The 15,530-nt window shown below is 48.6% G+C and overlaps 2 protein-coding genes across 4 annotated transcripts in view; both read left to right on the top strand.

Moving 5' to 3' along the window:
* Nucleotides 1–15,530, top strand: part of LOC139259641 (carboxy-terminal domain RNA polymerase II polypeptide A small phosphatase 1-like) — a 63,504-nt gene that overhangs the window by 33,777 nt on the left and 14,197 nt on the right. For all 3 annotated transcript variants that reach the window (XM_070875153.1, XM_070875152.1, XM_070875151.1), the window contains exons 5-6: nucleotides 5,982–6,074; nucleotides 8,697–8,882. In XM_070875153.1, the coding sequence (XP_070731254.1) occupies nucleotides 5,982–6,074; nucleotides 8,697–8,882 (279 nt within the window). The remainder of the gene's footprint in view (nucleotides 1–5,981; nucleotides 6,075–8,696; nucleotides 8,883–15,530) is intronic.
* The window catches only part of LOC139259640 (villin-1-like), a 145,455-nt gene continuing 138,735 nt past the window's right edge, over nucleotides 8,811–15,530 (top strand). Inside the window, exon 1 of the mRNA XM_070875149.1 lies at nucleotides 8,811–8,882. The gene's annotated coding sequence lies outside the window, so the exon portion shown is untranslated. The remainder of the gene's footprint in view (nucleotides 8,883–15,530) is intronic.

Raw genomic sequence — 15,530 nt, 5'->3', positions numbered from 1 at the left:
ATTCACTCCCACTGCACAGATTTTCATTGTATAGAATCTCAATAGATGATACTTTTGAATGTTGGTAAAGTAACTCTTCCCCCTCATTCTTTTGGGCTCTTCAACATCAGCCCGCCTCCCGCCGTGAGCTGAGAAACTCTTTCCCTGCCTTTGCCACGCGACTCTATTAACCGATCACTGAGAGCTTCGGGGTGAGATCTGGTCCGAGCGGCAGAGAGTTGGTACCATCACCCAGGGAGCTTGACCTGTTGGGCGAGACCTGGGCCTCTGCTCACGTACTAACGAGGGCCGGAGGGTGCAGGGTCACTGGCGCTCGGCCTCCGAACCGCAGGGAAGGACGTCACTGTGTGACCACGGAAGGTTCTGGATCTCCCAAATGCCACCATTGCATAAGTCTTTCAGATAACGGAATGTGATTGCAAACCTCCTTGTGGGAGAATGTCTAAGATACTTGGTCTTACAGGCCAGTGAGGGGCGGTTGGTTGAGGGGTTTGATGTCACCGTTGGCCACGTGTAGCGAGATCCCTGTCCTCAGTTGACGAGACAAATGGCTGCGCGATCAACGACTGAGGAATTTGGAATAGAGTGTCGGTGCTCCGTGTCCCAGCCTGTTGCTTGCTGCTGCTCCTCAACATAAGCGATTGGGAGTCCGAGCCGGACTGGCTGGCACAACCAGGGGCCTGGTCTTCACCCGACTGAACTGCACCGCGAGCCGGAGCTCTTGGGATAGCTGCTGGGGCTGTGACTTGGTTCAAGTAATCCAGGATAGGCTGTCAGTGCAACTCTGGCCTGTCCTTGACTACTTGGTTCAGGAGGCAGCCGTGACCTTCACGCACGCTCCGCTCGTCAGATTCCTGCCGCCCCCTAGTGGCTGCAGGCACTGTCCTGCATCGAATGACCATTGACCTGTGTGTGTGTGTGTACATGTACATCTGGTCGCGCCTCATTGCTTCAGTTATCTGAAGGTGAATTAACCCAGACCAAGCGCAGAATTCCAATGGACCTGACACCTTACCATTCACTCCCATTGTACACAATCCCAATTGACCCAATCCCTTCCCATTCACTCCAGCTGTACACAATCCCAATGGACCCAATCCCTTCCCATTCACTCCAGCTGTACACAATCCCAATGGACCCAACCCCTTCATATTCACTCCCACTGTACAGAATCCCAATGGACCCAAACCCCTTCCCATTCACCCCCACTGAACAGAATCCCAATGGACCCAACCCCTTCCTATTCACTCCCACTGTACACAATCCCAATGGACCCAACCCCTTCCTATTCACTCCCATTGTACACAATCCCAATGGACCCAATCCCACCCCATTGGCTCCCAATATACAGAAGTCCTATTCCATCAAAACCTTTTTAAAATTAGAATTCCCTGCCCCTCCTCCCACTCTTTGTCCTTTTCCCCTCCCCCTCTCATCTCTCCCTTTTCCTCCTCCCCACACTCTCCCCGTTTCTATTTTCAATCCCTATCAAACTATGAAATGTTGGCGTTCAGAGAAATTTGTGTGTCCTCGTGCAGGAAACACAGAAGGCAAATGGTATGTTGGCCTTTATTGCAAGGGGTTTGCAGTACAAGAGTAAGGAAGTCGTGCTACAATTGTACAAGGCTCTGGTGAGACCACACCTGGAGTACTGTGCACAGTTTTGATTTCCTTATCTGAGGAAGGACATACTTGCCTTAGAGGCAGTACAATGAAGATTCATGAGATTGACCCCTGGTATGGAGTTGTCCCATGAGGAGAGCTTGAGTAGATTGGCCCTATACTCGAGTTTAGAAGAATGAGGTGTGAACTCATTGAAATCATCATCATTGGCGGTCCCTCGAAGCGAGGATGACTTGCTTCCACTCCAAAAAGGGATGAGTTCACAGGTGTTTCAATGAAGGACCTAATATTCCAGATCCCGAACTACATCCTGAAGGGTGGAAGATGCCTGTGTGTGGATTTTTTTAACGTGGGGTGGCCGTTGCACACCAGCCACCACACGGGCTTGACAGAGCGAGGTCTTGGTCCAGTGACAAGGGTTGACCAGGACGACTGGAGACCAGCTCTGCTGCACGGACCCAGTGCGCTCACATATCGCAGTGTGGGCTGGGCCGTGTTGGCTCTTCCGGGCCCCAGATTCACGCCTCTGCTGGGCCCCGATCACTTCACTCTACGGACTTTTGCCGCTCCTTCGCCCCTCCTGCTGTGCCTGCCCGCACCGCAATCAGCGACCTGGCTTCGTAGCCGTCGTCCTCCTGCAGCAGCTCACGCTGCCCCCTGCAGTGGTATACCACAGCACGCTGCTCCCTCCAATGGCCCCGGCCTGCTGATGGTCCTGCAGGCTGGGACCGCGCCGACTGGCTGACATTGGGCTCGGAGGCTTCCCGCGGGCAACTGCCTCCGACCTGAAACATTTCTAGGAATTTACCTGGCGGTCCGGGAGAGGAGCGTGGGATTGTGGTGGGGAGGCCTTCTCTTCCCGTGCGGCGGAGCGCGCTCCCGTCCTCCAGGTTCCCATGGAGACGGCGCAGTCATGTGTGACTGCTCAGCCAATCAGGTACAGTGTTCCACAGCTTTCTCATTAATAGCAACGGGAACTCCGTATCGACAAGTTCTCATTGCTGTTAATGAGAAAAAAAAACAAAACACACTAAACACCGTAATAAAAAATAAACACACCTCACATCATTAAAATTAAAGTTATTAAATATCTTGGAGAAAAAAAATGTTCTGAGTTTTTAAAGTTTTTAAAATTGATTAAAAATAAATGTAATGTAGTGGGCAGGGTTTTAAAAAATAATGTGTTTTTTAAATGTAATTTAATTATATTTTTGTGTGTTTTAAATCTTGTACACCTGTAACAGTCGGCTATGCACCTGCTTTTATCAGGCGCAAGAGTTCTGAGGACATTTGCCGGGTAAGATATGGGTAAGTCCCGCAATCTTGCCGGTGCAAATGTCCTCGCTCCCGAGATGCGTTGTACCTGTCGAGCTCCAGCTTGTCAGATCAGAAAAGCCGGTTTTCAGCGCATTCTGCACTGAAAAGCGGCTTTTGCGATGCCTCCCCAGGTCGGTACACATTCCGTACACACCCCGGGATTCCCAGCCCATTAGATTCCATGGGGAATTGACAGGGTAGATGCAGGGAGGATGTTTCCCCCGGGCTGGGGAGTCTAGAACCAGGGGTCACCGTCTCAGGATAAGGGATGAAAAGGAATTTCTTCACTCGGGTTTGTGAATCTTTGGAATTTTCTGCCTCCACAGGGCTGTGGAGGCTCAGTCATTGAGCATATTCAAGGCTGAGATCGATAGATTTTTGGACTCTAGGGGAATCGAGGGATATGGGGACAGTGCAGGAAAGTGGAGTTGAGGTCGAAGATCAGCCGTGATCTTATTGAATGGCAGAGCAGGCTCGAGGGGCCGAATGGCCTCCTGCTCCTAATTCTTATGTCCTTCCCTCCTTTTCCCCCTCTCCCCTATCCCCTTTCCTCCTCTCCACTCTCATCCACTTGCGCCTTTCCTCTCCTTCTCTCTCATCCCTCCCTTCTCTCTCTCCTCTGTTCCCCCTTCCTCACCTCCCAGTGCTTCATTATAGAATCGTGAATAATACAAAACTGAAGGAGGCCAATCGGCCCATTGCACATGTGCTGGCTGTGTCTCGTGTGTGTGTCTCGTGTGTGTGTCTCGTGTGTGTGTCTCGTGTGTGTGTCTCGTGTGTGTGTCTCGTGTGTGTGTCTCGTGTGTGTGTCTCGTGTGTGTGTCTCGTGTGTGTGTCTCGTGTGTGTGTCTCGTGTGTGTGTCTCGTGTGTGTGTCTCGTGTGTGTGTCTCGTGTGTGTGTCTCGTGTGTGTGTCTCGTGTGTGTGTCTCGTGTGTGTGTCTCGTGTGTGTGTCTCGTGTGTGTGTCTCGTGTGTGTGTCTCGTGTGTGTGTCTCGTGTGTGTGTCTCGTGTGTGTGTCTCGTGTGTGTGTCTCGTGTGTGTGTCTCGTGTGTGTGTCTCGTGTGTGTGTCTCGTGTGTGTGTGTGTGTGTGTGTGTGTGTGTGTGTGTGTGTGTGTGTGTTTCGTGTGTGAAGACAAACATAGGTCCCTTGCAGTCGGATTCAGGTGAATTTATAATGGGGGAATCAAGAAATGGCAGAGTAATTGAACCAATACTTTGATTCTGTCTTCACGGAGGAAGACACAAATAACCTTCCGAATGTACTGGGGGACAGTGGGTCTACTGAGAAGAAGGAACTGAAGGATATCCTTATTAGGTGGGAAATTGTGTTCGGGAAATTGATGGGAGTGAAGTCCGATGAATCCCCGAGGCCTGATAGTCTGCATCCCAGAGTACTTAAGGAAGTGGCCCTAGAAATAGTGGATGCATTGGTGATCATTTTCCAACAGTCTATCGACTCTGGATCAGTTCCTATGGACTGGAGGGTAGCTAATGTAACTCCACGTTTTAAAAAGGAGGGAGAGAGAAAATGGGTAATTATAGACCGGTTAGCCTGACATCAGTAGTGGGGAAAATGATGGAATCACTCATTAAAGATGAAATAGCAGCGCATTTGGAAAGCAGTGACAGGATCGAGCCAAGTCAGCATGGATTTATGAAAGGGAAATCATGCTTGACAAATCTTCTGTAATTTTTTGAGGATGTAACTAGTAGAGTGGACAAGGGAGAACCAGTGGGTGTGGTGTATTTGGACTTTCAAAAGGCTTTTGACAAGGTCCCACACAAGAGATTGGTGTGTAAAATTAAAGCACATGGTATTGGGGGTAATGTACTGATGTGGATAGAGAACTGGTTGCCAGACAGGAAGCAGAGAGTCGGGATAAACGGGTCCTTTTCAGAATGGCAGGCAGTGACTAGTGGAGTGCCGCAGGGTTCAGTGCTGGGACCTCAGCTATTTACAATATACATTAACGATTTAGATGAAAGAATTGAGTGTAATATCTCCAAGTTTGCGGATGACACGAAACTGGGTGGCGGTGTGAGCTGTGAGGAGGATGCTGAGAGGCTGCAGGGTGACTTGGACAGGTTAGGTGAGTGGGCAAATGCATGGCAGATGCAGTATAATGTGGATAAATGTGAGGTTATCCATTTTGGGGACAAAAACACGAAGGCAGAATATTATCTGAATGGCGGCAGATTAGGAAAAAGGGAGGTGCAACGAGACCTGGGTGTCATGGTACATCAGTCATTGAAAGTTGGCATGCAGGTACAGCAGGCTGTGAAGAAGCCAAATGGCATGTTGGCCTTCATAGCTAGGGGATTTGAATATAGGAGCAGGGAGATCTTACTGCAATTGTACAGGGCCTTGGTGAGGCCTCAACTGGAATATTGTGTTCAGTTTTGGTCTCCTAATCAGAGGAAGGACGTTCTTGCTATTGAGGGAGTGCAGCGAAGGTTCACCAGACTGATTCCAGGGATGGCTGGACTGACATGAGGAGAGACTGGATCGACTGGGCCTTTATTCACTGGAGTTTAGAAGGATGAGGGGATCTCATAGAAACGTATAAGATTCTGACGGGACTGGACAGGTTAGATGCGGGAAGAATGTTCCTGATGTTGGGGAAGTCCAGAACCAGGGGACACAGTCTAAGGATAAGGGGTTGGCCATTTAGGACCGAGATGAGGAGAAACTTCTTCACTCAGAGAGTTGTTAACCTGTGGAATTCCCTACCACAGAGAGTTGTTGATGTCAGTTCATTGGATATATTCAAGAGGGAGTTAGATATGGCTCTTACGGCTAAAGGTATCTAGGGGTATGGAGAGAAAGCAGGAAAGGGGTACTGAGGGAATGATCAGCCATGATCAGGCTCGAAGGGCTGAATGGCCGACTCCTGCACCTATTCTGTGTGTGTGTGTGTGTGCGCCGTGTGTGTGTGTGTGTGTGTGCGCGCGCGCTGTGTGTGTGTGCGCGCCGTGTGCGCGCACGCGCGCCTCATGTATCTGTTTCCCCCCCCTCACCAGTACTGTCCTGTGTTGCAGGTTTATGTGTTAAAGCGGCCTCACGTAGATGAGTTTTTAAGGCGGATGGGCGAGCTCTTTGAATGCGTGCTATTCACGGCTAGCCTCTCCAAGGTGAGTCCTTCCCAGTTGACGATGCTTTCTCAATCGCTCTCCTTGCGACATTAAACACCCAAGCTGCACGTGTCCCTATGGCTGCTATCTTCAGATTGGGGTGTTTTGGGAGGATCAGGGACTCTTTCACAGCAAGAAGAACTTGTATTTATATAGTGCCTTTAATGTAGTGAAACGCCCCAAGGCGCTTCACCGGAGTAACATAGAAACATCGAAAATAGGTGCAGGAGTAGGCCATTCGGCCCTTCGAGCCTGCACCGCCATTCAATAAGATCATGGCTGATCATTCCCTCAGTACCTCTTTCCTGCTTTCTCTCCATACCCCTTGATACCTTTAGCCGTAAGGGCCATATCTAACTCCCTCTTGAATATATCCAATGAACTGGCATCAACAACTCTCTGTGGTAGGGAATTCCACAGGTTCACAACTCTCTGAGTGAAGAAGTTTCTCCCCATCTCAGTCCTAAATGGCTTACGCCTTATCTTTAGACTGTGACCCCTGGTTCTGGACTTCCCCAACATCAGGAACATTCTTCCTGCATCTAACCTGTCCAGTCCCGTCAGAATTTTATATGTTTCTATCATCCTTCTAAACTCCAGTGAATACATGCCCAGTTGATCCAGTCTCTCCTCATATGTCAGTCCTGCCATCCCGGGAATCAGTCTGGTGAACCTTCACTGCACTCCCTCAATAGCAAGAACGTCCTTCCTCAGATTAGGAGACCAAAACTGAACACAATATTCCAGGTGAGGCCTCACCAAGGCTCTGTACAAACACTAGTGGGAGTATTATGAGATAAAAATTTGACACCAAGCCGCATAAGTAAAAATTGGTGCAGGTGACCAAAGCTTGGTCAAAGATATGTGGTATGTTTTAAAGAGGAAAGAGAGGTTTAGGCAGGGAGTTCCTGAGCTTGGGGCCTAGGCAACAGAATGGTTAGCGATTATAATCCGGGATGCTCAGGAGGGCAGAATTAGAGGAGCGCTGACTTCTCGGGGGGTGGGGGGAGATTAGAGAGATAGGAAGGGGAGAGGCCACGGAGGGATTTGAAAATAAGGATGAGAATTTTGAAATCGAGAGGTTGCTTAACTGGGAGCCAATGTCGGTCAGCGAGCACAGGGGGTGATGGGTGAGTGGGACTTGGTGCGAGTTAGGACATGGGGTCAGTGAGCACAGGGGGTGATGGGTGAGTGGGACTTGGTGCGAGTTAGGACACAGGGCAGTGAGCACAGGGGGTGATGGGTGAGCGGGACTTGGTGAGTTAGGACACGGGTCAGTGAGCACAGGGGGTGATGGGTGAGCGGGACTTGGTGAGTTAGGACACGGGTCAGTGAGCACAGGGGGTGATGGGTGAGCGGGACTGGGTGTGAGTTAGGACACTGGGTCAGCGAGCACAGGGGGTGATGGGTGAGTGGGACTTGGTGCGAGTTAGGACACGAGGCAGTGAGCACAGGGGGTGATGGGTGAGCGGGACTTGGTGAGTTAGGACACGGTGTACAGGGGGTGATGGGTGAGCAGGACTCAGTGCGCATTAGGACACGGGGTACAGGGGGTGATGGGTGAGCGGGACTTGGTGCGAGTTAGGACACGGGGCAGTGAGCACAGGGGGTGATGGGTGAGCGGGACTTGGTGAGTTAGGACACGGTGTACAGGGGGTGATGGGTGAGCAGGACTCAGTGCGCATTAGGACACGGGGTACAGGGGGTGATGGGTGAGCGAGACTCGGTGCGAGTTAGGACACGGGGTACAGGGGGTGATGGGTGAGCGGGACTTGGTGAGTTAGGACACGGTGTACAGGGGGTGATGGGTGAGCAGGACTCAGTGCGCATTAGGACACGGGGTACAGGGGGTGATGGGTGAGCGGGACTTGGTGAGTTAGGACACGGTGTACAGGGGGTGATGGGTGAGCAGGACTCAGTGCGCATTAGGACATGGGGTACAGGGGGTGATGGGTGAGCGGAACTCGGTGCGAGTTAGGACACGGGGTACAGGGGGTGATGGGTGAGCGGGACTCGGTGTGAGTTAGGACACGGGGTACAGGGGGTGATGGGTGAGCGGGACTCGGTGTGAGTTAGGACACGGGGTACAGGGGGTGATTGGTGAGCGGGACTCGGTGCGAGTTAGGACACGGGGTACAGGGGGTGATGGGTGAGCGGGACTCGGTGCGAGTTAGGACACGGGGTACAGGGGGTGATGGGTGAGCGGGACTTGGTGCGAGTTAGGACACGGGGTACAGGGGGTGATGGGTGAGCGGGACTTGGTGCGAGTTAGGACACGGGGTACAGGGGGTGATGGGTGAGCGGGACTCGGTGCGAGTTAGGACACGGGGTACAGGGGGTGATGGGTGAGCGGGACTCGGTGCGAGTTAGGACACGGGGTACAGGGGGTGATGGGTGAGTGGGACTCGGTGCGAGTTAGGACACTGGGTACAGGGGGTGATGGGTGAGTGGGACTCGGTGCGAGTTAGGACACGGGGTACAGGGGGTGATGGGTGAGCGGGACTTGGTGCGAGTTAGGACACTTGCAGTTGTTGTTGTTACCTCACTGGTTTTTTAAAAATTTGTTTCTGTCTCTGATCGCCTTTGACCCTAACCTGACCTCAATTCCCGTTGCTTCCGCAGTACGCTGACCCAGTGGCCGACCTCCTGGACAAGTGGGGGGTTTTTCGGACTCGGCTCTTCCGTGAATCCTGTGTCTTCCACCGAGGCAATTACGTCAAGGACCTCAGCCAGCTGGGGCGCGATATGAACAAGCTCCTCATCGTCGACAACTCTCCCGCCTCCTACATCTTCCATCCCAACAACGCTGTACGTAGCCGATAGCCGCCACTCCCACCGTTTGCTTGTGCGCGTTCCCCTCGCGTCCAGCAACCTTCAGATAGCTTTCGGAAAGGGCTGATCCCAAATGTCCTTGCATTCAGCCCCCAATACGACATCAATATCTATATCAATGATTTGGATGAGGGGATCAAATATAATATATCCAGGTTTGATGCTGATAAGCTAGGTGGGAATGTAAGTTGTGAGGAGGATGCAAGGAGGCTTCAACGGGATATAGACAGGCTGAGTGAGTGGGCAAGAACATGGCAAATGGAATATAATGTGGAGAAATGTGAAGTTATCCACTTTGGTGGGAAAAATAGAAAAGCAGGGAATGGGGAATGTTGGTGTTCAGAGGGACCTGGGTGTCCTTGTACACCAATCACTGAAAGTTAACATGCAGGTACAGCGAACAATTAAGAAAGCAAATGGTATGTTGGCCTTTATCACAAGATGATTCTGGAGGTGGAGGGTGAACAGCCAGCTATCGTGGTGCATATTGGTACCAACGATATGGGTGAAAAACGGGATGAGGTCCTACAAGCTGAACTTAGGGAGCTAGGAGTTAAATTAAAAAGTAGGACCTCAAATCACCGGTGCCACGTGCTAGTCAGAGTAGGAATCGCAGGATAGCTCAGATGAATGTGTGGCTTGAGGAATGGTGCAAGAGGGAGGGATTCAAATTCCTGGGACATTGGAACCGGTTCTGGGGGAGGTGGGACCAGTACAAACCGGACGGTCTGCACCTGGGCAGGACCGGAACCAATGTCCTAGGGGGAGTGTTTGCTAGTACTGTTGGGGAGGGGTTAAACTAATATGGCAGGGGGATGGGAACCTATGCAGGGAGACAGAGGGAAGTAAAATGGAGGCAGAAGCAAAAGGCAGAAAGAAGAAAAGTAAAAGTGGAGGGCAGAGAAACCCAAGGTAAAAATCAAAAAGGGCCACATTACAACATAATTCCAAAAGGACAAAGAGTGTTAAAAAAACAAGCCTGAAGGCTCTGAGTCTCAATGCGAGGAGCATTCGTAATAAGGTGGATGAATTAACTGCGCAGATAGTTGTTAACAAATATGACATAATTGGGATTACGGAGACATGGCTCCAGGATGACCAAGGCTGGGAACTCAACATCCAGGGATATTCAATATTCAAGAAGGATAGACAGAAAGGAAAAGGAGGCGGGGTGGCGTTGCTGGTTAAAGAGGAAATTAATGCAATAGTAAGGAAGGACATTAGCCTGGATGATGTGGAATCGGTATGGGTGGAGCTGCGGACCACCAAAGGGCAGAAAACGCGAGTGGGAGTTGTGTACAGACCACCAAACAGTAGTAGTGAGGTTGGGGATGGAATCAAACAGGAAATTAGGGGTGCATGCAATAAAGGTACAGCAGTTATCATGGGTGACTTTAATCTGCATGTAGATCGGGCTAACCAAACTGGTAGCAATGCGGTGGAGGAGGATTTCCTGGAGTGTATAAGGGATGGTTTACTAGACCAATACGTCGAGGAACCAACTGGAGAGCTGGCCATCCTCGACTGGGTGTTGTGTAACGAGAGAGGATTAATTAGCAATCTTGTTGTGTGAGGCCCCTTGGGGAAGAGTGACCATAATATGGTAGAATACTTCATCATTAAGATGGAGAGTGACAGTTAATTCAGAGACGAGGGTCCTGAACTTAAAGAAGGGTAACTTCGATGGTATGAGACGTGAATTGGCTAGAATAGACTGGCGAATGATACTTAAAGGATGGGCAATAGACATTTAAAGATCACATAGATGAACTTCAACAATTGTATATCCTGTCTGGCGTAAAAATAAAACGGGGAAGGTGGCTCAACCGTGGCTAACGAGGGAAAATAGGGAAAGTGTTAAATCTAAGGAAGAGGCATATAAATTGGCCAGAAAAAGCAGCACACCTGAGGACTGGGAGAAATTTAGAATTCAGCAGAGGAGGACTAAGGGTTCCATTTGGAGGGGGAAAATAGTGTATGAGAGGAAGCTTGCAGGGAACATAAAAACTGACTGCAAAAGCTTCTATAGATATGTGAAGAGAAAAAGATTAGTGAAGACCCTTGCAGTCAGAATCAGGTGAATTTATAAATGGGGAACAAAAAAATGGCAGACCAGTTGAACAAATACTTTGGTTCAGTCTTCACGAAGGAAGACACAAATAACCTTCTGGAAATACTAGGGGACCGAGGGTCGAGCGAGAAGGAGGAACTGAAGGAAATTGTGTTAGGGAAATTGATGGGACTGAAGGCCAATAAATCCCCAGGGCCTGATAGTCTGCATCCCAGAGTACTTAAGGAAGTGGCCCTAGAAATAGTGGATGCATTGGTGGTCATTTTCCAACATTCTATAGACTCTGGATCAGTTCCTATGGATTGGAGGGTAGCTAATGTAACACCATTTTTTAAAAAGGGAATGAGAGAGAAAGCGGGTGATTATAGACCGGTTAGCCTGACATCGGTAGTGGGGGAAAATGTTGGAATCAATTATTAAAGATGCAATAGCAGCGCATTTGGAAAGCAGTGACAGGATCGGTCCAAGTCAGCATGGATTTATGAAAGGGAAATCCTGTTTGACAAATCTTCTATAATTTTTTGAGGATGTAACTGGTAGAGTGGACAAGGGAGAACCAGTGGAGGTGGTGTATTTGGACTTTCAAAAGGCTTTTGACAAGGTCCCACACAAGAGATTAGGGTGCAAAATTAAAGCACATGGTATTGGGGGTAATGTACTGACGTGGATAGAGAACTGGTTGGCAGACAGGAAGCAGAGAGCCAGGATAAACGGGTCCTTTTCAGAATGGCAGGCAGTGACTAGTGGGGTGCCGCAGGGCTCAGTGCTGGGACCCCAGCTATTTACAATATACATTAATGATTTAGATGAAGGCATTGAGTGCAATATCTCCAAGTTTGCAGATGACACTAAGCTGGGTGACAGTGTGAGCTGTGAGGAGGATGCTAAGAGACTGCAGGGTGACTTGGACAGGTTAGGTGAGTGGGTAAATGCATGGCAGATGCAGCATAATGTGGATAAATGTGAGGTTATCCACATCGGTGGCAAAAACACGAAGGCAGAATATTATCTGAATGACGGCAGATTAGGAGAAGGGGAGGTGCAATAAGACCTGGGTGTCATGGTACATCAGTCATTGAAAGTTGGCATGCAGGTACAGCAGGCGATGAAGAAGGCAAATGGCATGTTGGCCTTCATAGCGAGAGGATTTGAGTATAGGAGCAGGGAGGTCTTACTGCAGTTGTACAGGGCCTTGGAGAGGCTACACCTTGAATATTGTGTTCAGTTTTGGTCTCCTAATCTGAGGAAGGACGTTCTTGCTATTGCAGCGAAGGTTCACCAGACTGATGTCTGGGATGGCAGGACTGACATATGAAGAAAGATTGGATCGACTAGGCTTATATTCACTGGAATTTAGAAGAAAGAGAGGGGATCTCATAGAAACATGTAAAATTCTGACGGGATTGGACAGTTTAGATGCAGGAAGAATGTTCCCAATGTTGGGAAAGTCCAGAACCAGGGGTCATAGTCTAAGGCTAAGGGGTAAGCCAATTAAGACCGCGATGAGGAGAAACTTCTTCACCCAGAGAACTTGTGGAACTCTCTACCACACAAAGTTGTTGAGGCCAGTTTGTTAGATATATTCAAAAGGGAGTTAAATGTGGCCCTTATGGCTAAAGGGATCAGAGGGTATGTGGAGAGAGGAGGAATGGTGTACTGAGGTGAATGATCAGCCATGATCATATTGAATGGTGGTTCAGGCTCGAAGAGCCGAATGGCCTATTCCTGCACCTAAATTCTATGTTTCTATGTCTATATCTTCCTGCAGTCCGCAGCTTTCTTCTTCATTATCAATCACAGTCTATTTTGTTTTATCATCTCAAACTTCTTAATCATACCCCTTATATTCAAGTCTAGATCATTGATGTATACCACTAAAAGCAAGGGACCTAGCACCAAGCTCTGCGGAACCCCACCGGAAACAGCCTTCCAGTCACAAAAACACCCATCAACCATTAATGTATATTGTAAATAGCTGGGGTCCCAGCACTGAACCCTGCAGCACCCCACTAGTCACTGCCTGCCATTCTGAAAAGGACCTGTTTATTCCGACTCTCTGCTTCCTGTCTGCCAACCAGTTCTCTATCCACGTCAGTACATTACCCCCAATACCATGTGCTTTAATTTTGCACACCAATCTCTTGTGTGGGACCTTGTCAAAAGCCTTTTGAAAGTCCAAATACACCACATCCACTGGTTCTCCCTTGTCCCACACTACTAGTTACATCCTCAAAAAAAAATTCTAGAAGATTTGTCAATCATGATTTCCCTTTCATAAATCCATGCTGACTTGGATTGATCCTGTCACTGCTTTCCAAATGTGCTGCTATTTCATCTTTAATAATTGATTCCAACATTTTCCCCACCACCGATGTCAGGCTAACCAGTCAAAAATTCCCCGTTTTCTCTCTCCCTCCTTTTTTTAAAGTGGTGTTACATTAGCTACCCTCCAGTCCATAGGAACTGATCTAGAATCAATAGAATGTTGGAAAATGATCACCAATGCATCCACTATTTCTAGGGCCACTTCCTTAAGTACTCTGGGATGCAGACCATCAGGCCTTGGGGATTTATTGGCCTTCAATCCCATCAATTTCCCTAATACAATTTCCTGACTAATAAGGATTTCCTTCAGTTCCTTCTTTTTGCTAGACCCTCGAACCCCTAGTATTTCCGAAAGGTTATTTGTGTCTTCCTTAGTGAAGAAAGATCCGAAGTATTTGTTCAACTGTCTGCCATTTCTTTGTTCCCCATTATAAATTCACCTGATTCTGTCTGCAAAGGACCTACGTTGGTCTTCACTAATCTTTTTCTCTTCACATATCTATAGAAGCTTTTGCAGTCAGTTTTTAAGTTCCCTGCAAGCTTCCTCTCATACTCTATTTTCCCACTCCTAATTAGACCCTTTGTCCTCCTCTGCTGAATTCTAAATTTCTCCCAGTCCTCAGGTTTGCTGCTTTTTCTCGCCAATTTCTATGCCTCTTCCTTGGATTTAACACCATCCCTAATTTCCCTTGTTAGCCATGGTTGAGCTACCTTCCCCATTTTATTTTTACTCCAGACAGGGATGTACAATTGTTGACGTTCATGCATGTAATCTATAAATAGCTGCAGTTGCGTATCCACTGTCAACCCTTTAAGTATCATTTGCCAGCCTATTCTAGCCAATTCACGTCTCGTACCATCGAAGTTACCTTTCCTTAAGTTCAGGACCCTAGTCTCTGAATTAACTGTGTCACTCTCCATCTTAATAAAGAATTCTACCATATTATGGTCACTGTTCCCCAGGGGGCCTCGCACAACAAGATTGCTAATCAGTCCTTTCTCATTACACAACACCCAGTCTAGGATGGCCAGCTCTCTGGTTGGTTCCTCGACATATTGGTCTGGAAAGCCATCCTTAATACACTCCAGGAAATCCTCCTCCATCGCATTGCTACCAACTTGGTTAGCCCAATCTATATGTAGATTAAAGTTGCCCATGATAACTGCTGTACCTTTATTGCACACATCCCGAATTTCTTGTTTGATGCCATACTCAACCTCACTGCTACTGTTTGGTGGTCTGTACACAACTCCCACTAGTGTTTTCTGCCCTTTGGTATTCCACATCATCCAAGCTAATGTCTTTTCTTGCTATTGCGTTAATTTCCTCTTTAACCAGCAATGCTACCCCACCTCCTTTTCCTTTCTGTCTATCCTTCCTGAATGTTGAATACCCCTGGATGTTGAGTTCCCAGCCTTGGTCACCCTGGAGCCATGTCTCTGTAATCCCAATTATATCATCGTTCATAGCTGCTTGCGCAGTTAGTTCATCCATCTTATTACGAATGCTCCTCGCATTGAGGCACAGAGCCTTCAGGCTTGTCTTTTTAACACTCTTTGTCCCTTTAGAATTTTGCTGTAATATGGCTCTTTTTGATTTTTGCCTTGGGTTTCTCTGCCATCCACTTTTACTTTTCTTCTTTCTATCTTTTGCTTCTGCCCCCATTTTATTTCCCTCTGTCTCCCTGCATAGGTTCCCATCCCCCTGCCATATTGGTTTAATCCCTCCCCAACAGCACCAGCAAACACTCCCTCTAGGACATTGGTTTCGCTTCTGCCCAGGTGCAGACCTTCTGGTTTGTACTGGTCCCACCTCCCCCAGAACCGGTTCCAATGTCCCAGGAATTTGAATCCCTCCCTTTTGCACGATTCCTCAAGCCACGTAGTCATCTGAGCTATCCTGCAATTCCTACTCTGACTAGCACGTGGCACTGGTAGAAATCCTGAGATTACTAATTTTGAGGTCCTACTTTTTAATTTAACTCCTAGCTCCCTAAGTTCAGCTTGTAGGACCTCATCCCGTTTTTTACCTATATCGTTGGTACCTATATGCACCACGACAACTGGCTGTTCACCCTCCCCCTTCAGAATGTCCTGCACCCGCTCCGAGACATCCTTGACTCTTGCACCAGGGAGGCAACATACCATCCTGGAGTCTTGGTTGCGACCACAGAAACGCCTATCTATTCCCCTTACAATAGAATCCCCGATCACTATTGCTCTACCAC

The sequence above is a fragment of the Pristiophorus japonicus genome, chromosome 3, assembly GCF_044704955.1.
Source record: "Pristiophorus japonicus isolate sPriJap1 chromosome 3, sPriJap1.hap1, whole genome shotgun sequence".
Taxonomy (NCBI): domain Eukaryota; kingdom Metazoa; phylum Chordata; class Chondrichthyes; family Pristiophoridae; genus Pristiophorus; species Pristiophorus japonicus.
The sequence above is the reverse complement of the archived record's forward strand: the minus strand, read 5'-3'. Positions and strand labels throughout refer to the sequence as shown.